General features: G+C 48.6%; 1 protein-coding gene across 19 annotated transcripts in view; it reads right to left on the bottom strand.

Moving 5' to 3' along the window:
- PPP1R12B (protein phosphatase 1 regulatory subunit 12B) overlaps positions 1 to 26,653 on the bottom strand; it is a 197,353-nt gene that overhangs the window by 107,246 nt on the left and 63,454 nt on the right. For 13 of the 19 annotated variants that reach the window (XR_007476031.1, XM_049706871.1, XM_033415970.2 and 10 more), the window contains 8 exons: positions 26,333 to 26,407; positions 24,534 to 24,613; positions 23,674 to 23,867; positions 18,954 to 19,066; positions 16,159 to 16,359; positions 15,100 to 15,182; positions 13,992 to 14,117; positions 8,100 to 8,282 (listed from right to left, as the gene is read on the bottom strand). Coding sequence is in view for 18 of the 19 variants with exons in the window: in XM_049706871.1 (XP_049562828.1) it covers positions 8,100 to 8,282; positions 13,992 to 14,117; positions 15,100 to 15,182; positions 16,159 to 16,359; positions 18,954 to 19,066; positions 23,674 to 23,867; positions 24,534 to 24,613; positions 26,333 to 26,407 (1,055 nt within the window). In the remaining variant the exon portion in view is untranslated. The other 6 variants (XM_049706901.1, XM_033415983.2, XM_049706884.1 and 3 more) reach the window with 6 other exon arrangements.

Raw genomic sequence — 26,653 nt, 5'->3', positions numbered from 1 at the left:
GACAACTGGCAATGATGAGATGTCCCGACGGCGGAGCTTGTGAGACGTGAAAAAAGCGGCCCCCAGAATCAACAACACCCAACGCTGCACGACATGGCATGTGCTCGGTGACAGAACAGCAAAAACTGTCTTCCTAACTATAGCAAGAAAGGAGTCAAGCAAGCGTAATCTTTAACAGCTAATGAGCTAACATAATACTAATCATACAAGCAACCCAGAAACCCCCAGCATGGCAATACTTAAGAGAATGTACCGACTGCTACATACATTTCACTCTCTTCCTGTTCCTAGTTAGGAAGAGAGAGAACTATTTATACCAGCAGAGAAAAGCCTGGTAAGTTCAGCACTGCTGCGGTCTCTTAGGGAAAGAAAACACTCGTTTCAGAACAAGAACTGAGAGAGGCTGGAGGAGCTTGGGAACCTCTTCTCTAGAACACCTCCTTGAATTGACAACTGCCTGACTTTAGCTTGGAGACAGGGAGATGAGTCAAACAACTTTAAAAAACCATGACTCAGTGTTTAATTACTTGGTTTAAATTTCTGACATTCCAAAGATGATGCCAAATTAATCTGCTGACAGCTTCACTTAGTGCAATAACTACCCAGCTTATAAAGACGCCAAAGGATTCAGGAAGGTCGACACGTGTGGTATATATGACTCGGCCGTAAAGAGACCAAACAAAGCAAGTCGCATGTGAGCTATTTGGGAAAGACAAATAACTTTAGCTTCTTGTAGAGAAAAACTGTTTTGGCCATTTCTACGAGAAAAGAAAGGGCACCAATAAAAAAGAAGGTGTAAAATTCAGGGCTGGGGCGAGAGGATCAAAGGCGGGAGCCCGCAGACTCCAATATTAGCCCCGGGAGTTGTTGACACTGTTGACACTGTTGCTAAGGAAAACCTGGGGCTTTCGGAATGAAGGCAGCCACCACGCCCTGCGACAGCTGCTGCCTGCCCTGACACCCTGTCGTCTTCTGCCAGTTGCATGCCATGTGCCCTCTCCACCCTGTCGTCCGCCAGCCCAGTCAACCCCTTCACAATCGGAGGACGCTGGTGGTTTCTACCGTCCTCAGGAGCAACCCCAAAATGGGATGCAGTGATCAGAGTGCCATGAAGGCAGAGGCTGCCGTGCTCCAGGCACTGATGGAGACGGACTGGCCCCTGGACCAAAACTTTTTAATCCAAAAGAAGAAATGGTTAGTGAGTTCAATGCGAAGGAAAAAGAGGCCTGAGTTATGGTCTCCACTGTGCCTGACTCAAGGTGTGATATCAGGCAAATCACTCCATGCTCTTAGGGCCTCGGCATTTCCATCTGCAAAACGGGGGCATAACGCCTCTTCCTTTCCATCAGGTAAAAGGAACACACTGGTCACAGGGGAGCTTTTCAGAAAAAAAAAAAAACAAAGAAAAAGAAACAAAATTTTAAAAAGGAACTTTGTAAATCCAAGATTGTGCCCTTCTCAAAAGTAATGAACTTTCAGAGGTCCTGCCCTGAGCTTACGTAACAAAATCACACATTACCTAGAATCCTGCATAAATTATCCTGACTCGCTTGACTCCTGTGTCTACTCTTCAATGACTGTGGCCACCTTCACAGACTTACATCATAATAGAGACTGTTGTCCACAGGATTAATTTTTTTTCAAGCTCATCTGCCCCCCCACCCCCATTACAATGGCGATTCTTCATCACTCTGGAACTTTGGAAAATACAGGAAAAAAATAAAAATAAAATAAAAATTACCCATCATCCCTCAGAAAAGTCTAGTGTTCACCTTTCCGTGTTGATCACTTTTCCGTGTTGATCACGGTTTGGTACCATAATGACCACTGTATCCAGCCCTGCCTCCTGATGCGTCTGTAATCATATGTGTAGTTCACAGGCTGAGTGAAGGGCCCCCCACTCCCGGAGAGCCGCACCCCACCCCCGGACAGTGCTACACGCGCCCACTCCCCCCTCTTCGAACAAACCCGGCTCAGAAAAGGAAAGTCAGGTGCGCCGGTTCCATGGGAAGACCCACACCCCAATGCACGAGCTCTAGTTACCCCGCAAACAGGGATTCTTTCTGAGATGACTTTTCTGCTGGTCAGGGCTTGCTATGGCCAGTTTCAAGACCCATTTGCCTGACGCTAATTGTTTCCAACGGGACCTGTCAACACAGGCTCCAGGCCTCCATTTCCCAGCAAGAGCCAAAATGCTTCCACAAGGAGCTGGTTACAGAGCAAGCTGCGGCTTCACGAGAAGAATTAGTACCCAGCATGCTCTTTCAGAAGGGAAATTTAGCTGTTTTCAAAACATGCGCTTGTTTTCTTTCAGCGTGTGTTTGTCTGAAGGAGAAACTGAATTAAACGGCTTTAATTCTGTAAAGGCTTAAATGACGTTTTATTCGATCAAGCCATTCCCCGGCTGAAAGCACTCCAGTCCACAGCTCTGAGAGCGGAAGTTCAAGTTTCTCAGCACAGCACAGACAGAAACTACACCATGTGGTTCCTGCCCACCTCTCTCTAGCGCCACAATTTCCAAAGTATTCCCAATGGAGTACCAGTCAGGTTTCTGTGAAAAAACAAAACTAATCGATGGACACAGAAATTTGGCAACTGTGCAAATTCTAACCAGCCCCACGCCCTGGAGAGGAGCGATCCCCAGGTTTTGGAGCAACCTGTGTTTACCTGTGTTTAAGCCGTCGTTTCACAAATCCGCTGGGCCACAGAACACTTTTTTTCTGCATCTAAATCTACTTCACACAAGACACCTGCGGAAACGCTGCACTGGCCTTGCCCTCCTCCCAGTGCCAGGCACAGTGAACTTGTCCCCGAATTTCTCAGGTCCCTCTAAAATACCACCCTCCTGTTACGACCAGCCTCTCAAAACTCAAGCCCAGGCACCTCCTCTGCAGCCCCTTCCCTGCCCCTCTACTCCAGACCCGCTCTGTTCCCACATCGGACACTGTGCTGCAGCTTCTGAGCTGCCTTCCACATGGACACGCTCTAGCTTTTCCCTGACCTTGGATCTGTAACGCCCCTGCACCGGGCACACGGCAGCCTCTCCCTAGACGGCTGTTAGACGCCTTACACACGCAGGTTCCCGTAGCAGCTCTCTACCAGATACCTCAGTGCGTCTGCAACATCTTCTGTCTCAACAGCTACTCCTGATGCACTTACCTCACTGCTCCTCTAGATGCTCGCTCTAGCTTTAGTACAGCTGGTCACTTCTAACTATTGTTACTGTGAAATCAAGTTCATATCTTATGGCAAGACAAGAACAATTCAAACATAAGCACATCTGCTCTGCCCTCTGGCCCCACTCTCCCCCTTACTGTGCAGGGCGTATCTGCATTTTACATCGACCAAACCTCCGTCGGCAGGAACACCTGCTCAGCCACGAAGAGCAGTGTTCTCCCAGCACCAACGAGACAGCGCCTTAGAGATAACCTTCCTTCTTGATGGGGCCACGATGACGCTCAGACGTGGCTTGTGTGACCTGTCAATAAGACGTCATTTCGCGTACAGCCTTGTGTCTCAAGAACTTATGCTACTGTGCCGTGACCTCTAACGGGAGGAACGGTTCTTGGAGCTCGCTGAGATGTTCTTCCGGGTTATAACCCTCAAATCTGGCTCAAATAAAATGCTCCGCTTCTTTCTGAGATCAACTGACTAATCTTTGTCGACATCACCGACTGAAGTCACGGTCTGAGGTTGCTGTCTGCCGCTCGTCTGCATCCTGAGCATCTAGACCCTGCCCGGGAGCTCTCCCTCATGGTGCCTCTCCCTCTCCAGTGTTCACAGTGTTCTGTGAGTTTGTCTCTGGTGGGGACTGCTGTACAGAAATCCCTTGGGCCCCAGGTTGAAGATGTGTTTATCTTCAAGGTATCTTTGAATTTGTTTGTGCCATGATGGCCCCCAAATTTTAAGAGTACAGACCTACTTCCTATGTTAAATTCTTGGCTTGGGATTTCCAAACTATATGGGTAGTAAAAATATCCCACAAAAGATTTTTCTGACAACAAAGACTACTGTATAACACAGGAAACTGTATTCAATATCTTGTAATAAACTATAATGGAGAAGAATCTCAGAAAGAATATATAAACATATTCTTTAAAAAATATAGGGCTTCCCTGGTGGCGCAGTGGTTGGGGGTCCGCCTGCCGATGCAGGGGACACGGGTTCGTGCCCCGGTACGGGAAGATCCCACATGCTGCGGAGCGGCTGGGCCCGTGAGCCGTGGCCGCTGAGCCTGCGCGTCCGGAGCCTGTGCTCCACAACGGGAGAGGCCACAGCAGTGAGAGGCCCGCGTACCGCAAAAAAACAAAAAAAAACAAAATATATATATATATACAGTCTTTTTTTTTTTAGGTAAGAAGTGGATTGATTGACTGATTGATTAATTTTGGGGTTGTGTTCGGTTTTTGTTGCTGCGCACGGGCTTTCTCTAGTTGCGGCGAGCAGGGCCTACTCTTCGTTGCGGCGCGCGGGTTTCTCATTGTGGTGGCTTCTCTTGTTGCGGAGCACGGGCTCTAGGCACGTGGGCTTCAGTAGCTTTGGCATGCAGGTTCAGTAGCTGTGGCTCACAGGTTCTAGAGCGCAGGCTCAGTCGTTGTGGCGCATGGGCTCAGCTGCTCCGTGGCATGTGGGATCTTCCCGGACCACGGCTCAAACCCGTGTCCCCTGCATTGGCAGGCGGATTCTTAACCACCGTGCCACCAGGGAGGTCCCTATATATATTCTTAAGAAAAAAACCTGCCTGGACTCTTGACACATCTTTGGACCGTGGGCAAAGAACTGGGCAGCCCTTTGAGAATTCCAGCTCTACTCAGGTTCTTGGTGGTGGATCCAAGCCTAGCCAGGTCCACAGCCACGCGTCCTACATCCACCCACGGCGCTAAACCAGAGCCTCCAGGCTCCAGGTCTCATTCCACCCTGGGCCACTCAGACCATTCTGGCTTCTGGGGTCTCTTCATTTTTGTCAGCTGGGAGTTCTCTTTCATTCTTCTGAACTGAGCCACCCTTTCGTCTGTTTATAATAGGAACAGGGCCCTGTGGGCCTGTCTGCCGTGCTGCTGGAACCACCTCCTAAACAAACGTTGAGCACATTCACTCTTTTCCGTCTCCTCCAACGACTACCTCAGTGCCAGCTACTGGTCTTCTTCACGCTCGCTCCTCTGCAGGGGTGTCCTAACTGGTCATCTCACATCCATTCCTGTCCATTCTTCCCCTGTCCACTTCGTATGTACTACTGCAACCAGAGTTTAAAAGGCAGAATTTTTTAAAATGTAAGTCACATCAACTTTTTTTTTTGTCTCAAATCTTCTACTGACAGATGACCCAGAAATTCTACTCCTAGGTACACACCCAAGAGAAATGAAAACATATGTTCACACAAAAACTTGTACATGAATGTTTATAATAACATTCTTCAAATAGCTGAAAGGTGGAGACAACCCAAATGTCCCCCACCCCATGAATGGCACACAAAATGCAGTATATCCACGTAACGAAACAGTATCCGGCCATGAAAAGAATAAAGTACTGATGCACGCCACAACACAGATGACTCTTGAAAACACGCTGCTGAGGGAAAGGAGCCAGTCACAGAAGACCACATACTGATTCCATTTGGATGAAATCTCCAGAGCACGCAACTTGACAGAAGCAGAAAGTAGAGGAGTGGTTGCTTAGGCCTCGGGGGCAGGGGGAGACGGGGTGGCGACAGCTGAAGGCTACGGGCTTTCTTTTTAAGGTGATGAAAATGCTCTAAAATTGACTGTGGTGATGGCTGCGTTGAACTGGTGAATTACATGCTGTGTGAAGCACATCTCTGCAAAGCGGTTCAAAAAACTCTTCCGGTGGCTCACCATGGTTCTCGGCACATAAACCCACAACCTCCTCGCTGGGGGTGAGCTGCATCACGGAGCCCTGCCTGCGCCGCGGGCCTCACCGCAGACGGCTCTGTCCCTCACTCGCTGCACTCCAGCCACCATGTCTCCTTCCAGCGTCTCCGAAGGATCGAGCACCGTCCCCCGCCTTGGTGTCTCTGCGGTGGCTGTCTGCTCTGCCTGGAAGGCCCGCCCCTCCCCCTCCCCTGGCTGTTATTTGCCCTGCAGTTCTCACTCGGGCATCACACCCCGAGGGGGACTTTCTCTGACCCCACCCCCCTACCCCGAGAAGGCGAGTCTACAGTAGGCGGATCTTCTGTAAAGCACCACGCACAGCATCTATCACAAGTGTAATCACCCTCGTTCCTCTTCACTAGCGTACACACTTCGCAGCGGCTCAGACCATACTCATCAGCTCATGGCTGTGCAGTCTGGGCTTGTCACAGTACTTGGCAACAGCAGGTGCTCAGCAAATTCTGGAAGGAATAAACGCTGCTACAGATCAACTGACTGAGTCCAACAGCTCTTTATCTAATACGCTCCCAGCTATTTATCTTGTGCCAGCTGTTTATTTTATTATCTAATAATTATTATTTATCTAACGAATATCTATACCTATTTTGTGCCATCCCTAAAGTGCACTCATCTTGATATACCACATTCATATTACAATTCCTTACTATCTTGACCCAATTCTTTTATTCTTACATTTGCTGCTCCTTGAGGAAAGACATCCTAGTTCTATAAAACATGTGGCACACGGCTGGCACTCAATAAATATTTGTGGCTTGAGTAAAACTTCTAAAACAAAAATCACAATCTGTAACAGGTTATTGATCACAGGTTAGAAAATGCCCAGAAGACAGCAATCGTTTCTCTAGATTTCTCTAAATAATGGTTCATGCAACTAAATATTTAATAATGCAGTTTGATAAAGAACCTGGTTTACGCATCCTTCCAGGGACCATGATCTTAATGATGAATTTAACTCATTTCACTTGTCTCAGCTCAGAAGGAGTTTTTAAAGGGAGTTTTTTCCCCAGCTAATGAAAGATTGCTTTCGCATTTAGTTTCTAGATGAAACTAACAGTATCTAAGTAACGTCTGAGCTATGAAATACATAGACATTAAATATTGAAGATTGATTTATTAAAACTTTCCTGGCTGTAAGCCTATTAAAAGATGACAACTGTTAGCTCTGCAATCTCTTAGCCCAGAAAATGGAATTTCTTCAAGTTGTACGTAAAGAAATGAAAAAAGAAAGGGAGGAAAGGAAGAAAAACACTCTTTTTCAACTTAACATCTTCCTTCTGTTTCTTCGCAAGATGCAAGTCTTAGAGCTATCTTTATAATAAACGAATGTCTAAAAAGTTTAACTCATTGTACCTTGTAGCTGAAACGACACGCTGCCTTGTTACACATATAGACACTCGGAAATATACACCTCCTTCCTTTGGATATTCAAAATAAAATGAAGTCAAAGTGAAATCTAAATTTTGGTAAGATTTGACCTCTTTTTCTAGTCTTAAAAAAGGGATAATTATGGCTTCAGTCTTTATGTAGATCTGAAACTCCCAAATGGAATGCATTCTATTTTTACCACTTCTTCTAGTGGAAGAAAATGGCCTGCTCTCCTTGGTCACACCTTCCATTGTCTCAGAAGGTTCTCTTAGCTCCTGCCTTAGATCTCTCTGAGGTCCGCTCACGGCTGCTCCCACCATCCCTCCAAGGAGCCTGCAGAACAGTTGGCCACCATCCCTCTACAGTATCATCATGTGCCATCCACTTCCTTTTCTGGTATTCGTCTCAGATTCATCAAAACTGCACATCCTAGCTCCGTTTCTCTGAGCCTTTTTATCATATCACTGCTCTTCTCTGCTGCCAGCAGTCGTCGTGGACCACCAGAGCCAAACCAAAGACACTTCTCTCTGCTCAGCTGCTCCGTCACAAAAGGGGGAAACAGTGCCTGACAGCCATCTCTCTCGTAAGACAAACAGAAAGAAGAAATGCCCACAGATCCATAACAGAAGAAGTACCTACGTTAAATAATCAGAAAGAATTAAGATCTCCACCAAAAATCTCCCAGAGGCAAAAGAGAAAACCCACGCTGTAACATGAAGACTCGTTTTCACAGAAGTATGTGCGGCTGGGGAAAACACTTCACGCCCACCCCGCTACCTACTACCTCAAAGCAGAACCCCACAAGTGACATCAGTCGTAACACACCTCCTCCTCTCCCTGGCTTCCACAGAGGAGTCCGTTCCAGGAGTGGAGAGCAGAGCGGCAGCTGTAACCCCATTGGCAGTGCTAGGTGGGGGGCGATTCGTGATCACACAGAGCGGGGTGCCGCAAGAGACACCGTCTACTGTTCTCTCCGCTGCGGAGTCAGCCTGGGATTTGTAAGGAGGCCTGAAATCAAAAGGACACAAGCAGAAAGAGAACGGTCAGGCACGCACACAACGCAGTGGTAGAGACAGAGCTTCGAGGTGGGTTTACCCAGAGAATCTTCTCGCTCAGAATTTGTCTGGGGTTGGTCTGCTTTCTTAATTCTGAGCTCTTAAATCTTAGTACAGTGATTACGCTTTCCGTCTGATATCTTCTGCCCAAGCAGTTATGTTTTACGGAAAATATTTTTTACTTGAGATTAGAAAAAAATTGTTTTTTGATTAGCTATGGCACAAGGCAAGATAGTGACACATGCGAGAGAGCTCTGAATGAGTCCTGAGCACCATCTGGTCTCCACACACACACAACAGACACTGAAGTCACTTACGATCACGTCACTGCCCTTCAGTCCCGGGCAGTGAGTGCCTGTGGTGGCCTCACAGCGGACGGCCGTCCTCCTGGATCACCCAGATACACTCGACAGACACTCCGCAACCTCACCTAGCTTAGCAACTGCTCTCTTTCCACGGAACCAAATGCCTGATTGTCCGTATTCGTAACTGCAGACAGGAGAGACTGAAACCAAAACTAACAGGATTCTACACGCAACCTTAACTACAGACTTTCCAACAGCAAGCTGTACAATTACATTCATTTACATGAAAACAAGACCTTTGTTTCTTAACAAAGAGTTGAGATCAACCATTGGCTTTCCACCCAAAAAGCTATCATTTGTGATGTCACAGCTTGTTGCTGGGGTAACAGAGATCCAAAATTGATACTCACAAAGATGGAGAAAGAAATGAAAATAATGAATGCTAAAAATCTGTTTTTTTCACCTACTTAGAATTACCAGAATGCTTATAAGGAGCTGTAAGCCCATTTTCAAATAATCACATTATTATAATAAGCTTGAAAGAATTAATCAGATCATAAAAACCTAAATATGGTACCTAGATGCCAGTATAAAATTAGAACAGTTCTGAAGTGGTATCTAAAAAATACAAGCCACTTCTCCAGAAGCAATTAATAGCTCAGAAAAAAGGTGAAATTTCACATTCATTTTTTTATTTAAAAAATGAAGGCAAATAATTCCTCAGACTTACAAGATGTATGAGCCTATAGGAAGCACTAATAAGATCAGCCAGGAACAAAGCTATAAAATCATTACACTTATCGAAACCTTACATGGAATTCCTTTTAGCTTAATAACATGCTTCGGTCTCTGCAATTTCTTATGCTGGAGAAATGCCAAGGATTTTATTTGTCAAATTACAGAATAGGATTCTTACTATTATTTTGAAGTATATAATTTTACAAGGAGGTTGTTAGGATCCGAACAGAAGAAGCTCCAGAGCAGGGATCGGAGGCTCTGAGTGTAACCTCTCCGATCTCTTCCCTGTAAAATGGGGATAATGCTGCCTTGAACTGCAGGGATCTTGTGATGGTTAAATCAAATGTCTGTGGAACACTCAGTATAGTGTCCACAATAAAAGATAAACTCAGTGGAAAGAAAATAGTGAAAAAGCAAAGAGCCCCCAAACGCACAAATCCAGGCTCCAATCCTGCCGTGGTTGTTCCTTCCTGGCCGAGTGACCTCGGGCAGATCATCATATTTTTGGTCTCAGCTTCCTCATCCATAAAATGAGGATAATGTCCCATACACTGGAGGGCTCTTTAGGACCACATGTAACACAGCCAGCTGCCTCACCCATGTTCATGTCCCTTTCCCTCCTTACTAACAGGACCCTATTATTCAAGGCATCAATGTGCCTAGCTAAAAATCCACACTTTTCAAAGTCTCCCTGGTCGCTAGAGGTGGCCAGGGAGACACGAGCAGAAGATCAGTGCGTCTGGGGAAATTCTCAGTTCAGAGGCATTCCCTCTTCGCATACTTCCCCCTTTCCTCCTCCTCCCTGCCTAGAATACAGCCATGATGGCTAGAACGCTAGCAGCTATTTTGGACCATTAGGCAACCCATGGAAATGGAAGCCACAATCTAAACATTGTGAAGCGGAAAGACAGAAGGAACACAGACCCTTTGGTGGCTCTGGAGCTATGTGCCAGCACTGCCTATTTCTGGACTGTCTTAACTGAGAGAAAAAAAATAAACCTTTAAAATAAACCTAGTCAGTATCATTTGGATACACTGTTATGTGTGAGTAAAGCAAGTCCTGATGTAATTCTGTGCGGCACGAGCCCCATGCCTGGCACACGCTGGGGTTCAGCAAAGGGTGGCCATTACCGCTCTTTCCCAGGCCTCGCTCTGAATTCATCAGTAGCCTCTCTGTGCTTCAGTGTCTCCATCTGTGGGGCTAACGTTAACCATGCCTGTGCAAATGGATTGTTATGGGGCCTAGTAAATGTATAAATAATCATACAGTATTGTTAGAAGCAGTCCATCATAAGCCACCCCACCTGGCCAAACAAATGAGCCCCACTTTTGTCAGGAAAAGAAACCCAGTGGCCAGTCGGGCACCAGTCGGGCACCACCACCAGCCGTGTCCTTGCTGCAACACTGGCCTCGATGACATTTTTCATTTTTTGTGTGTCAGCTGTAGAAACAAGACCCAGTGGAGGAGCCCCTGTGCTGCACCCAAAGGAAAATATCTCTGACCACATTCACAACCACAGCTGAAGTTCTGCCCCAGGTTCACATGACACTCTGCCCGTGCCACCCCTCAGATGAGCTAGAAACCAAGAAGGTGTCAGCCGGCAACAGAGTGGAGACAAACACACATCTCCTCCTTCCCACAGTGGGTGCCGCAAAACACTCACTGCTGGAAATTCTCAGAAGGGGGCTGTAGGAGGCTTCTGGGACAAGAATTAGCGTCCCTTTCGATTTGGGTTGAATGCCATCTTCCAAAAAGAGTAAACAGAAGAGATTCCTCCTGATACTTCCTGGGAAATTAGTATAAATGACATGTGGGCTGTTTGTAACATGCGATTTAGCACAATAGCTGGGGCCCTTACGTTGTAACCCAGCTGGGAGAGCTACCAGGAGGCAAGGCCTAAGCATGCCCTACGGTTACCTGACGAGCAGCTGCTGCCTGGCCGACACAGGTCAGAGCAAAAGCGTCCTCACTGACTCAGGGACACTCTCCAGGAGTCCGGAGTCTCCTGGCTGGAGCCTCCAGATGTGACTCCAGCGGCCCCCAGCAGCCTTACCTGCGTGGTGCACAGATGCAGCAGTGTCTGCACTGAGTGGAGCGGGGGAGCAGGCGGCAGGCTGCCACCTGCCGCCCCAGAGCTGGAGGAACCAATGGTAATGAGTGAGGCAGCAGGAGGTGGGTTGTGATTGGCTGAGAGGTAGGGGCTTGAGGGGCCACTACGTCCACCACAGGACGCACTGCAAAACAGCACACGGTCACTTCCTTCAGGACACGCTGCTCGCCCCCCTCCCAGCACCACCTCCCCACCCAGACTACGCGCTTAAAGGAGGTGGATGGAGAGAGGGCACGACAGCTGGGAAGCGGAGGGGCCCAGCCCAGCTCGAGCAGGGCCCCGGCAGCACGCAGGCCTCTGTCCATCACCCCACAGAGGGAAGGCGCGGGGAGGAGGAGAGATGAAGAGCAACAGGAAGGAGGGAGCCGAGCGCACGGGTGGAGTGGGGCTGGGGGAGGGGAAGACGGGCGGCAGAGGCAGCGCGCTGGAAAGAAGAACTCCAACACCCCCGACAAAGTCACGCAACCCCAGCTGCTTCCCGGAGACAGAAGCAACACTGCAAAAGCTAAAGTGAGCCCGAGAATCTGCAGAGGGTTTGGAGCAGAGACTCAGGATTAAAGAGTAGAGAAGAGGACAGAGGCCAAAACGCCTTGGGAGGATTTCAAGGTTTAGGTCTAGCAAGTAATACTGTACAGGCAACAGAGGACAGCTTTCCCCTGTCTCAGCTGAAGAAAGGTAGGAACCATCTCAACTGCGGCAAAAAATTATTTGGATTAGAATTTTTTAAAAAACTTCTTGACTATAATACTAATGAAACACTTGAGGCGGGGGTGACCCAAAAAAGCCAGGAAGACTTCTTCGACAAAAGATGCATTTTACTGGGCTGTTATAAAAGGAATTTCTGCCTGAAAAATAAGGAGACTGAAAATGGAAAGTTTCTGAGGTTTGGCATAGTCCAAGAAGGACAAATGTCTATCCACACTTTCTGTTTGAAACAGGGATTGTATATGATTCTTTCCTTGTGAAAGATCATAAAATAAGATTTGTAAAATAAAAAAGTGCTTTAGGATTACAGAAGAAAAGCTTTGGAAGTCCAAGGTATAGAGCAAGCTGTAGATATTTTCTCAAACATGCTCACATAATTAAGCACGCTTCCCACCCTAAAGAGAAGTGTCCCCTCTCCTCTGTTCACCATGATTTTGCCAAAAGACATCTATGAAACCAAACACTACTCACTCCATCCATCTGCTGATGACTTGGATCCAGAAAGCCACCAACCCTACCACAAAATAACACCAGGCCTGAACATTAAAGATGAAGATGAAGATGCCACCTTCATCTTTCCTAAGTTCTAGAACATTCTTTTCTTAGAGAAGTTTTCTTGGTCCTGGTTTCAGCTTGGATCCAGCTACAAGGAGTAATAAGTTATCTATTCAGACTAAGGCCTCACCCTCGAAGACAAACAGGCAACAGCCTCATTAAAGCCCAAAACACTGAGGCTGTAGGACGAAGCTTCAGTGGCATCAATGAATTGTACTTGCTCCCTTTCAAAGTTGAGCCCTCTCTTACAGGACATATCTGCAGAACTGAAGGGCGTTAAAAGGTGACAGTGGCTGTTTGATTTATGGCACAGTCTCCACATTCCGACATTAACTGGTTGACGAGATTATTCCTATCAAGTGAAAATAGGTTTTGATCCCAAACACACAGTCTGTGGCCAAAGTCTGTGCCTAGGGTAGCCAAGAATCACCTAAAAACCTACTGATGAAAGCTGTGGCATGATGAGGCAGTTGGAGGGGTTTGGTTGAGAGAGTACAAGTGAAGAAAGAATTCAGAGGAAGCAATGAGAATCAGATTCCTCCGCATCAGCAGCGAAGTTCAAATGGAAATATTAATTGTGTCTTATAGCTTAATGGCTCTGGCAAAGGTGCCTTGCTTGCTGGCTGGTACATGGCAAAGAAGATAACTGCAGAAAGGGGTATACAGATGAGAAAAGGGGAAGGAAACCCAGGTACCTTCTCTGCACCAGACTTGCGAGTTTCATATCTTGATGGATCTGAGGGCCATTAAAGTCATAAAAAAAAAAAAAACAACTCAAGTCCCTAAATTAACAGGCTTCAATATGAAATTTTTTTTAATGCAATTAACATCTGTCCCCATCCTGCCCCCGCTACACCCTACAGGCCCCTCCCTGCCTCCCCCCAAAGCGTGACTTGAGCTGAGGAAGGAGAGCTGGCTACCGGGCAAGGGCGACTTAAATTCAGTCCTGCTCAGAGTCTACCCGAGGTCATATCTGGCTGAAGATTTTACAGGACTGAAAGGACGGAGTATATATTCAGATCTGTCTGTGGGGAGAACTTGGAATTAGCTTACTCTGATTCAGTTAGGGAAAGAAATTAACTTTCATTTAAAATTACTTAAGATGTCACTCCCAAGAAATCTAAGAGCAATTCAGTTCTTGATTCGTTTCTGTGGTGCTAACTGGGTATAAAAAAGGCATGCAATTTACTGCCCATCTGCCCACGGCCAGAGTGAAGGAAACCACCTCCCAGCCTTGGAGCCTGGTACCTTTTCAGGTAGGTTGTCACGTAGGTGGAAGGGGCGGCTGTCTGCAGAGATTCACTCCCCTCCGCTCCGTCCCTCCGCAGCTGGCGGGCGGGGGGGCCACTCCGCACCAGGTGAGCAGCCGACTCTCTGTGGATGCAGGACGGACACAAAACAAAACACTGGCCCCGCCCTCTATCCAGGGCATGGCATAAACTGGGAGGGGGGCCGGGCAGGCGGAGCGCATGTGGCTGCAGAGACAGCAACGGGGCCCTTTTCAAGAGATAGGTGTTCATACACCTGTCTCCCCGCACAGATGGGGGACTGGTTAAGGCTTCGTGTCTGCCTCCTTTTAGGAACTTCAAAGCCAACCCATCTCAGTAGGTACCAACTGCTTGTGGTGCGGATCTGGAGCCCTTTCGTGAGGAGGGGCCACTTCGTTCCTCAGTTAGAAAGCCTGGCAGGTCAGCCCGGTGTGGGCCGCTCAAAGCAAGCAGAGGCGGGACGGGGGAGGCAGAGAGGACGTGCGCGCAAGTGAAGGAGCCTCCTCAGCTTCCTACACGGGCGACGCCCAGGAGCGGCCCTGGCACCTCTTCCTAACCACAGCTGGTAACCCGGGGAGGTCCCCCAGGGCAGTTCTTCCAAAGCTTTAACGCGCCTTTCAACCACCGAGGGGACTTTGTGCAAGCGCCCATCTACTTCAGCAGGTCTGGGCGGGACTGAGACTCTGCATTGCTAACGGCTTCCAGTGTCCCTGGTGCTGCTGGCTGGAGGACCGCACCTTGAGAAGCAAGGCTCTAGCCCAGGCTCTGCTCTGAGATGCAGCGATACCTCAACATTCCCATATTCATTTTAACTGATGAGGAAGACTTTACTTACAAATTAGAAGTTGATCAATTCAATTAAATAACCACATTTTTAGTGTTCCCCAGGGGACAGGCCCTGTCCTGGCACGAGGAGCGCCTGAGCCTCCGGTGGACACAGACCCCACATGCACAGAGCCAGCTGTGGACTAAAGCGAACCCACACGGGAGGGTCGAGCTGACGGCCCAGCACCGGCAAGGCGCGGGCGGAGGGCTAGGGCTCGGGCTCCGGGATGGGAGGGCGGCCGTGGGGCCCCGGTGCGGAGTACCTGTTCTCCTTCTCCTCCAGGTCGCTGGCGGCGCTCAGCCTCCGCGGCCCCAGTGCGCTGAAAGAGCTTCTGCTTTCTCGCTCCTGTAAAATCAAAACAAGGAACGCACAGGGAAGGCAGAGTTCTGACACAGAGGAAAACATTTTGGGTAAAAAAGCAGAACTTAATATACCCATATAATCTTACTTCCAGATTCAATACCAATTCCAGTTTGAGTGGTATTAAAAAAAGGTTAGCATTCAAAGGCTCATTCCCAACTCTCCTCCATTAAAAACCAACATGTAGGGAAATAGTTCTCATGGGAAAAGCCAGGGCCATCAAACAGGAAAGAGCAGCACCTATCACACCAAGCAGCAGCCCTACAGAGACAGGGAGCTTCTGAAGAGCCACAGACAGCAACTGCACTCTCGAGTTCTTCTCCTCAAAATGCAGCCTCGGGTACAAATGGGCCCCAGAGCTAATGCAGCCCACACACCTCGGGCCCGAGTGTCTCCGGAAACCCAGGACCGAGCGAGGGGTCTGTGGTTGAAGGAGACCCAGCCCCAGAGAGGTGCACCGAGCGAGCCCTGTGAACTCTGGAACCAGAGTGAAGACACAGAAACGTGCTCCTTCTGGATGAACAGCAGATGAGAAGTAGCCGGATCATACATCAATTAATGAACAAATGAGACACTAAGATTTGTTTCTCTAAGTGCTACTCTGCCTGAGCCTCATTAGGATTGAAAGCCCAACCAAGGAACTCTGCTTCTAAACATAAAAAGAATAAATACTGTTACTGGTTCAGAGGAACCTTTTAGGCCGTATCCAAATCTTCATGCTTCTGACCCACTTTTTTGCCCCAGGTAAGGAGGGTAAGGAAGAATGAACAGAAGGTATATGCCAAAAGGAAAAGGGGTCTCTTTCTTTCTTGGCCAAGCAAGTAATAGCAAGCAAAGAGCTACATGATTAATCAACATGCCTGTCTCCTTTTAAAGACTCTGTACTTCCAGCATCAAATTAGGGACTAGAAAATGTTTTCCTTTGTTCCCGAGGTTGCACTGTCACAGAGGGAAACTGCACCTTTTCTCTGGTGTCCAGCACAGTGGAGATGCGGGGGCTGGAGGCCGAGCGGTGGATGGACGCGCCCCGGTCCCGCAGGGCCTCCCTGGACCTGGCCGCCTCGCCCAGCACGTTCTGGCTGCCGGTCTTCCTGAGGCCCAGCCTCCACGAAGACGGAGACTCATCTCTGGGCTCTTCCGGCTTGTTGAAAAGGCCGGAGAACTACGAGGGACGAAGCAAAGGAAAGGAAGGTCCTTTTGGGTCTTTCCGTCCCCAGCTGAGCTCCGTGGGGCGATGTGGGGCGGAGCAGGGAGAAGCATGCGGCAGGCCAGGCCCGCGCAGGGCTCCCTTTCTCCTGGGCCAGAGACAGCCTAAGAAGCTCCCACCTGGCAGAGCTGCTCGAGGAGTACGACAGCAGGCTGAGTGCTGACCCAGGCCTGGTGACACGCCCCCTCCTGTCCGCTGTGTGCCTGGGGACAGGACACCTCACCTCTCCAGGCCTCAACGTGCCCATCTTCAACCCTGGCAAAGAGCTTACCCCTCTTATAACATGTGGACACTGGGAAACACAGGGCGGGCCAAGGTGTCGCTATGTTTCAAGGTCCTGTGATGAGACTGCGGCAAGCTGATGGAAGGTAACACGCACACAGATGCTAAAGGCCACTCCACTCAAATTCTAACTGCTTATTTCAAGACAATGGTTTATTTGACCGAGGGCAGCAGTTCTAAGCATTTCAGATTTCAGCGAGCAGCAAAATTAAAAAAGAAAAAAAAAATGGTACAAGTCACAGAGTTGCCAGTTTTTAAATTTTGCCAGAACAGCTTCCAGAAATGGATTACCATTTCCGGTACCATCATTTCATTAAAAAAAAGAGAGAGAGAGAAGTAATTTTAACATTAGAAAAGAAGGCTTCATGGAAAGCTTCCATTGTCCTTAACCATCTCATCCTGCTATAAACCACAGAAAACATCACAGACTAGTGTCAGCCTGAAGACCAGGCTGGGGCACATCTGGTCTACAGACCAGCAGCCGTGGGCCTCTTCCTGGGCCGTGGGGGGCTCGGCTAGATGCGTCGGTCTTTCTGCAGAACCAGGCCACCTCTACCGCCTGGCATAGTGAAAACGCAACAGAAATGTAAAACCATGCTTAGCTTTTTCTTTTACCCGACCGTCTGAATGGACAGATTTACGTACTCCTTCCAGCTTCAGAGAATCGATCCCGTCAGCTCTTTCTAAGCCACCCTGGTTCTGAGGGGAGAAATGTTTCCCAGCATTCTTTTAGCAAAGTAGAATAAGTATGGGTGTGCGTTTGTATCTTTTTTAATTTAGGACTTTTCCTCTTAAAAAAGCAGGCGATTTAGTCACGCGCAGAAGCAGGGGGAGTGCGCAGGACTGAGAGACTGGACGCTCCCGGGAGCCAGCGCGCAGCTGAGCCTCTGCTGCCTTGTCTCCACAAGGACACCAGAATGCCACCTGCACGTTCACGAGGCTCTGGGAAGATCAGTAAGTTAGCATCTGCAGAAGTACAGAGCTGTCCAAGAGCTGCACTCCAAAGAGCTCGGGGCCGTTCTCCTCAACATCAATCCCACATGCTGCGGAGCCGCGGCATCACCGGCGAGGAGCCGGCAGCTTCTGAGCGGCCTGAGGAGGCTGCCGGAGGCACTCACGTATTTCAACAAGTGCTTTCAACCTCTGCTCTCCATTCATCATCGACTATAAGGACTTAACTCAGGAAAGTAAAATGGAACACGAGAAGTAAAAAAAGAAGAGCAGTCATCAGAACAATCGAGGCTGGATGCTGGCTATCTTCCCAGCCCAACTGAGCTTCACATACGCTCACCTCAACTTCAGATACGAAGAAAACAGGCAACTGACAACACTTCCTTGGTCCCAGGTTACTAGGGCCTGTGTCATCTAAACACACTGTAGCCAAATTTGTTTGGTGATGGCTTTATACTTTTTTAAAATATACTGTGGGCAAAGTCATGGACACAAACATCGTGTCCACTCCTCCAAATCCACGTACTGAAGCCCTAACCCCCAGTGTGATTATACTTGGAGATCAGGTGGTTGTCTGAGAGCCAGGAAGAGCGCCCTCACCATGAAATGAACCTGCCAGCACCTTGATCTTGGAGTTCCAGCCTCCAGACCGTGAGACATAAGTTTCTATTTAAAGCCACCCTGTTTGTGGTATTTTGTTATGGCAGCTGAGCTGACTAAGGCAGGAATATAAAGATGTGGTACATATATACAACAGAGTATTACTCAGCCATAAAAAAGAGTGAAATCATGCCATTTGCAGCAACATGGATGGACCTAGAGATTATCATACTAAGTGAAGTGAGTCAGACAGAGAAAGACAAATACCACATGATATCACTCATATGTGGAATCTAAAAAAAAGGATACAAATGAGCTTATTTATGAAACAGAAATAGACTCACAGACATAGAAAACAAACTTATGGTTACCAAAGGGGAAAGGAGGGGGGGATAAATTAGGAGTTTGGGATTAACAGATACACACCACTATATACAAAATAGATAAACAACATGGACCTACTGTACCGTACAGCATAGGGAACTCTACTAAGTACTTTGTAATAACCTATAAAGGAAAAAAAATGTGAAAAAAAAAAGATATATATGTATGTATAACCAAATCACTTTGCTGTATACCTGAAACTAACCCAACATCGTAAATCAACTATACTCAATTTAAAGAAAAAAAAAAAGCATGAATGTACCTTTAGGGCCTTTCTAACTGTACGTTACCGCAATAGTGGGAACTATCCAAACGAATTCCAAACTACTCACTCTCCTGGCTGAAGAGGTGGAGGAGATGATCTGCGCTGGTGCTGGTGTCTGCTCGGCGGCACTACTCTTGCTTTCGGAGTTGGAACGGTTGACGATGGCTCCCGGCTTTTTATCTGTTATTTAAGACAAGAGAAGCAACAAGTACAAGTATGAAAACCTTATCCGTGTGTATGTGTACTTTTCAGCTAACAGAAAGGGTTTACCCATTAACAAAACAGATCATTAGGGCCATGTAATGCTGGGATTCAAACTACTATGAAACCTCTGGCAACCACTGTCTCTTATAAGAAAACAGACTCAAGTGGAATTCCTGTCTTGACAGGTGCCAATTCTAATCCCCACATGTATAGCTGACACTATATGTCACATATAAAATTCATCAGTAAGTACATAGTAAGAATCTACTCTGTTTGGAGGGTTGGGCAGGAAAAGCCAGAGAAGGTATAAGATAGACCTTGCTTTCTAGGCAGTTACAAAAAGAAGAGACGTAAGACGTAAAATAATCATGGTAACAACACAAGGTCAAAGACGTCCGGTGCTGAACTGGTTGATTTAAATCAGCAAGTGCTCCGGGGGTTCAGAGAAGAGGCAGATCGTCTGAGGGAGGGAACGTAGGGAAGATGCCGTGGGGGAAGCCGGAGGGCACAGAGCAGCAGGAGGAAGGGCCGGGAAGTCACAACACCCACGTCCGCTGGTCAGGAAAGAGGCAGCCACCAAGTGACAAGGGCTCTTGGGGTCACAACAGGAAATAAAGCCAGAGGGTCATGTAGGACACTGTGGTGACATAAGTGGGAGGGGTCCCTCACGGGGCGCTGATAGAAGTCCCGTCTGCCTGCGTCCAGCGGCTGCTGGGCCTCTGGTCCCTGGACTCCAGAAACACAGCCCCAGGGTATCCCACTCATGAACTACGGGACAGTTTTAAGCCACATCCTAGATGTGGGACACTGGGCAAGTTACTTAGCATATTTGAACTTCGATTTTCTCACTGATAAATCAGGGACTCAAATTCTTGTCTTGTGAGTTGCTGTACAGATTAGAGATAAAATGTTTTTAAGTTGCATAACTCAATATTAAGTCCCTAGAAAACAGTTTATTATTATGAACGTCACTGTCTTTGTGGCTACTGTGAATACTCAAGGCAGTCTTTGAATACAGTCGGAACGTCTCTACCCCCAGGAAATGGACCTCACTGCCAAACCTCACTGACACTGTCATAGGCTGACTCCTGGTGAGTCCACACCCTTTGTAGTACCCCTCATACTGACTCCGGGCTTGGCCCTGTGACTTCCTGTGGCCCCTGGGACATCAGCAAACGGGACACAGCAGAGGCCTGGAGAGTGCGTGTGCGCGGAGCTCGCCCCCTCTGATGATGGCTGGAATTCAGCTGCCGTGTGAAGCAGGGGCTGGCCTGCCTGATGACAAGAGACACACGGCCCATTTGCCCCAGACGTCCCGGCAAGCCACCAGGAAGGGAGAAGGCCACCCCTCAGCCACGCACCAACTCGCCACACTCGTGAGTGTGCCGGCACCGCCACACGGACAACAGAGAAGCCGCCCCGGCAGGGCCCTTCCCAAACTACCAACCTGTGACACTGGGTGCGTACAAAGAGTTGTGCTACCTGCCACTAAGTTTTGGGATGGCTTGTTATGCAGCAGTAGATAAGTAACACGTCAAATAAGTAAAAGAAAGGGAAAAACAAATCCAAGTCAAACTGCTTACATTTACCTCAAAATATAATTAACATTCCTTACAACTACGTTTGTACGTAACACACATGGAAACTGTCATTTTATGAGGCTGTACCTGTGGAGGTTTAAAAAGAGGAGACATGCACTCAACAAGGGCCTGCTCAGTGTGTGCACGCGCGCCAGGCGGCACCTGGAGGTTCAGGCACCACCCGCTCCCCACGCCCCCGCCAGGCTGTGCCGAGCACCTGCCCTGCACAAGGCCCGGCGCTGGGCACCAGGAAGGACGCGAAGGTCAGCAGGACACACGCTGTGTCCCAGCGCCCCGCAGCTCGCTGGTGGGGAGAGCAGAGCAGACGAAGAGGAGAACCGAGGTAACACGAACGCTAAGTAGTCCAAGCAACACAAAGGCTCCAACCACAGCTACAGGAGTCAGAAGAGGGGAGGAAACCTTGTAGCTGTGACGACAGGGCTTCGCAAAGGACGCTGCTTTGAGCCAGGCTCTGAGTCAGGAGTAAAATGTCCACAGACAGAAGTGCGCAGGGAAGCCCACAGCCGTCGCCAGCTTCTGAGACTGACCCGCTGGAGCCTCGGTCTCCTCCTCGCTCCTGCCCGGCCTTCCCGACGCAGAAACACACATCCCCTGGGGCCACCCCTCCTCCACCAACTCTATCTCACCTCCCAGATCCCGTATGTAGCTCTTTTCTGACGACCCCTCCCCTGGGGAGATCCTGCCCTTGCCCCCAGCGTGAGCTTTCTGCCCCTGCTACTCCGAGGAGCCCAGATCAAAGTCGGGGGCTTGGGCACTCCACCCACAGCTGTGAGCCCCAAGTCACCTCACCTGCGGTGTCACTTTCCCATTCTAAAAAGTGGAGGCAATAATACATCACCTCAGAGTGTGGGTGTAAGGATTAAATAAAAATGTGTTAAGTGTGTCGCAAATTCAAAAGCTGTATATAGGGACTACCCTGGTGGCACAGTGGATAAGACTCTGCACTCCCAATGCAGGGGGTCCAGGTTCAATCCCCGGTCAGGGAACTAGATCCTGCATGCTGCAACTAAGAGTTCACGTGCCACAGCCCGTGTGCTGCACCTAAGGAGCCCGCCCACCACAACTAAGACATGGCGCAACCAAATAAATAAATAAGCACTGCATAAATGTGAAGCGTTGCTATGTTCTGTGAGAACCGTCCCATGTGTAGATGTATTTCTGATGTATTCGTGGGAGGAGGTGAGCTCTGTGTCTTTCTATTCCGCCTCCTTGATCTCCACCCTAAAGTGTCACAATAAACCCCCAAACTCAATGCAGTGTTTTGGACTAGTGAACATCATTGGCTGCATTTCTCTCTCTCACGTGACATGGGCTTTACTCATGTACACGCCTTCCTATCCCCCTACATCCCCGAGATACATTCAACAAAACGTTCAGTGGATGCGGCTGCCTGTCACGTGCCAGGTGCAGTGCTGAGACCTGGGAGTGACACGCTTGGAATTCCCAGCCCAAGGGCGCTGCAACCGAGAGGAATGAGCAGTGCTGGGGGCCACACGGCGGGGGGGGGGGGGGGGGGGGGGGGGGCGGGGAGAGCACAGGGAGGGGTCCCTCCTCTGCAGGTTCCTGCACGGGAAAAACCTAGAGAAGGACTCTGCAATCTGGCAGACCCTACAGCTTCTGACGGAAATCATGCAATAAACATCTGATGGCCAGGAACAAGTTCTACAGCACGAATAACTGTTCAGGGGTAGAACACTCAGGCTTGTCTGGGAACTCCAGCGATCCAGCTTGGATAGCACACATCCGCACTTACAGACAACACTGGAAAGGTCAGCTGGAGCTAGACTATGAGAGGTCTTGAAGGCCGGGCCACAGGGCTTGGGACTTACTCTGCAGGCAGAGTCAGGAAGGTGGTCATGGAAGGTTTCTGAACAGGAGTGCAGCATCATCAAGGGGTGTGGGATGCTTCACCCCAATAGCAACGTGGAGCTGGGCTGCAGGGAACAAGAGATCTGAGGCCTGGGGATGCATTGTGGGTAATTTCAGTAGCCCAGGCAGTGCCCTCCCACTCCGCCAACACCTTGGTAGCTAACATAGTGATCCGGCACAGAACAAGTCTAGATGCTCATTCCAGACAATACTGGAAGCCTAAAACATGTAAGCACTCAGTACACAATACCAATATTACAAAGATGAACACACACAGATTTTGACAGACACTACACTGGCATTTCCAGAGCCAGCTGTGCCTGCTTAGGAACAGCAATGCAAGACTTAGTGAACAAAAGGTCATCTCCTCCACTACAAACCTAGCTGGGCCCGTCTGTTCTACACAAGCAAAGGGTCTCTAACTTCCTCTGAGAGACGGAGACACGGACAAAGGCAGTGCTCTCCTGCAACTGAGAGAAACCACGTCAGTGAAGGCAGACCCACTTTACAAGAGCTGGGGCCCAGCAACCGAAAGAGCTGAGCATCTTCGTGATGGGCAGCCGGCGAAGGCAGAGTCAGAGGGAAACACAGACTTTACTGTTGACATAAACTGAATGTGGACTCTTCCCTCTAACTTGGTCCTCTCACTGAAGACACTGCATCTTCCCGTGGACACCAGTCTGAAGAAATAACATGCCGGTGACTGCAGGACATGGGCGGGTGAAATCTGAGTTTATCACGAGCTCCCAGTTACCCACGAGGACTACTCTGCGGCAGGGGAACCTCTACTCAGCAAAGCCCCGTGTGTCTCTTTCCTAAGTGTTGGCCTTACTGTGTATCAAAACCTCAGGCTAATGTACAGCCTGGCACTCTGACCATGCCCAGCACCCAACTCTCACCGCTGGGGTTCCTGTCTCGCCATATAACAAACGTAAGGAGTGCCATATGATGTATATCATCAATAAGAGTCATAAGGGTAAATACGATTTTGTTCCTTCTTCAATCCCCAAATCAGGAATTGAAGGAGTGTCACATAATGGGAAGGAAAAAGAAAAAGACTTGGAGGTTCTGTTTAGGGAATCGGTTCCACCTGAGGGCCCTGGCATCACCTGCCTTGTGACAAGCAGTGACCCCCCGTGCTCTGCAGACAGAGGGTCTCGGCATCACCCGCCTCCTTCTCAGTTTCTGACTCAGAAGCCTCATCTTCACCTTCGTCCTCGTCTGAGCTGGAGCTGCTGGATTCTTTGTTTTCATCCTCCATTTCTTGGGGCTTTGGTGTCTCCTCCTCATAGAGCATCTTCTCTTTGCTAAATTAAAGACGACAATTTGAGCGCAATTGAGAAAGGACACACCGTTTCCTACGCTCCCTGGGGATCCGGTGTGAGAAGGACAAGCCCATGAAGCCCTGTGCGGAAGCAGTAACAGAGATGTATTCAAACCCTCCTTTACGTCCGTATTCTTCTGAATCCTGGGTTTTCTGCTGACTACGGGTTGGTACTGGATTTGAGAGTGTGATAGAAGATCCAGCAAGTTTAACACACAGGAACAGGAGGGCTGTGCATCTTCATGATGAGTGAGCAGGTAAATACTTTTTAATCATTTAACAAATGTTTACTGAGTGCTTCTCACACGCCAGGACCATGCCAGGCGACAGTATGGTGTAAACAGAACAGACACGGCCCCTGAGCTCAGACCTTCTAGGTAGGGAAGGAGTTGGGACTAAGAACCCTTCAGCCGGGAAAAAAGCAATGCACACAGTCTCCGTTAATTCACAAATTTAAAACACGCCCACCCACTCTCAGTGTCCCCCCCCCCCCAAGTCAATGCCACTCACCTCCTTGCCCCTCAAACATTCCCACGTGTTTAAAGATCATTTGGCTACAAACACGGGGTCTCTTCACTGGATAAATTCTCAAACTAAACGTGTCACACTCAGCAGGGCTCATCACATTTCTCAAACCCAAATATCTTACTTCTTAAAGAGTCTACCGTGCAACTTGCTGTTCAGGTCCGACTCAATGAGCTTATTCCGTGTCTCTTTTTCACTTCGAAGCTGGAAATTGAGAAAACAGAACAAAGGGAAGATGTTGACTATTGGTAAAAAATCAGCAGCCACGAGAAAAACTAAAATGGCCCCTGTTACCGGACCAACACCAAAGGGGGGGAGAGGACTGGGGAGAAGGGAGACACATCAGCTGTGTGCTGCGTCTCCTTGGAAGATAATGACAGAGGAAGATTCTCATTCAATAAGAGGAAATCCACAGCGTTAGAGCTTCAATGAAAACTGCCCCATCAAATATCCAAACCCAATCGTCCCAAAAAGCCTAGGTGTAAAGGATAAAACGCCAGAAGTACCTCTGAAAGAACTCTTCATGATCCGTATACTGAATTACGTTGGCAACGGTTCTAAAGAAGCAGCAGGTGCCAAATGGGAAATAAGCCCTTGGAAAAAACTGTCCGGTACTTGCTCTAGACAAAATGTACTTAAATGCCTGGACCCCAAAGTTATGCAGGGGGCAAAGGCAGGCACCATTCCCAGTAGCATAGAAATGTTATTTAGTGAGGATATTACTCATGTACAAAGACCGAACCATGCTGGGTAAAGGATACACGAGAACTCTCTACTATTTCCACAATGTCTTTGTAAGCTTCAAAATTATTTCAGAATAAAAAATTTAAAAAACAACAAACACCTAACCATGCAAATGATCATCTTATATTAGGAAGGCTGCTGCTACCCAGAAATCGATTCCAGCTGCTCATCAGAGGGGACAACTGAACCGCAAGCTGCGTCTGCGCTCTGGGTCTGCAGCCTTTCCCAGCCAGCCCTGAAGAAATGAGCGTCTCCACTCCCCAGTCCAGACGGTGCTGAGCACAGGGGAGGGCAGGACAGCTGATCTGTCCCGTCACTGAACCACACGGGTCTTTCATTCAGAACTGCTCTCAGCTTCTCACATTCTCCTGAACTCGAGCTCATGTGCCCTGAGCCACAGCCCACGCAAAGGAAAACACAAGGAAAGCTAGTGATTTTTTTCTGTCCTACTCTGCTTAAACAGGAGATTCTCAAGGCCCTAATGTGACTGACTTTATCCTCCTCACCTAACTCCTCCTCTCTCTTTCAGGTAGAGTGTGACTCACTCCCTGTTCACTCGAGTATTGGCAGGGTTTTCCACCCTGCAGTCTGGACGAGGGTACCATGCTTACATGGTCCTCCTGTGCTGCACGAAGCAGAAGGGCACAGACAACCAAACCATCAAAGATCTAGAAGAAGAGGGAGAAGAGGACTGAATTTTGGATATTTGATGAACGGAATAAATATGAAGCACTGACCAAGCACTGTCCAATGCCAAATGTTTTCGTTTTTGTGGGTTTGTTTGCTTTTTAAGAAATATATCCCTCCCTGTAATCAATTTTCTTTCAACAAAGAAGTCCTTTCAGTCAGTAAGGAAAAGTTATGAGGTGTCCTCTACCCCTATTTGCAAAAACTTTTGACTTGAACACACCACGCTCATTTTCTAGAGCTCGAGGGTAACTAGAGTCGTCGTTGCCATCATGTTTGCCTTTCAGCTGCTTGAAGGCTCTAAGATAAGGAGGAGATAGCAAGCGAACTTTAGCAACAACAGTTTCTGGTATATTTTCTTCTAACAGACTCTGCGGATATTTCTGGAGGGAACCACTGCCATTGCTGGAATGCAGGGACGTCCAACTCCACCCTCAGCGGACAAACTACAGCTGGTGTGGCCTGTGGCGTGGACTGTCCCCCCAGACTCACCACGCTCTGCTTCTTCTGCAGCATCTCCAGGTGCTCCACGAGGCCCTCGTCAGCCACATCAAACGGTGTCTGGCCCTGGCAGAGAAAAGGGGCGCCATGACCAATCGGAAGCAGACGCAGCGATCACGGGACTTTATCAGAGAACTAGTGGATGTCCACTGTATGCCTCTGACTCCAGTGACAGCTGCTTCACTGACTAGTCTACTCGACACCGTGGTAATACCTTCATCTATCCCAGAGGAAACACAACAAGAAACAGCAAACCCTAAAATACAGGGCTTTATATTTTGTAAAGCTGTATGGAGGAAATCACCACATTAT

This window comes from Orcinus orca, chromosome 1 (assembly GCF_937001465.1).
Source record: "Orcinus orca chromosome 1, mOrcOrc1.1, whole genome shotgun sequence".
NCBI lineage: Eukaryota > Metazoa > Chordata > Mammalia > Artiodactyla > Delphinidae > Orcinus > Orcinus orca.
Note: the sequence above shows the minus strand (reverse complement) of the source record. Positions and strands in the feature narration are given on the sequence as shown.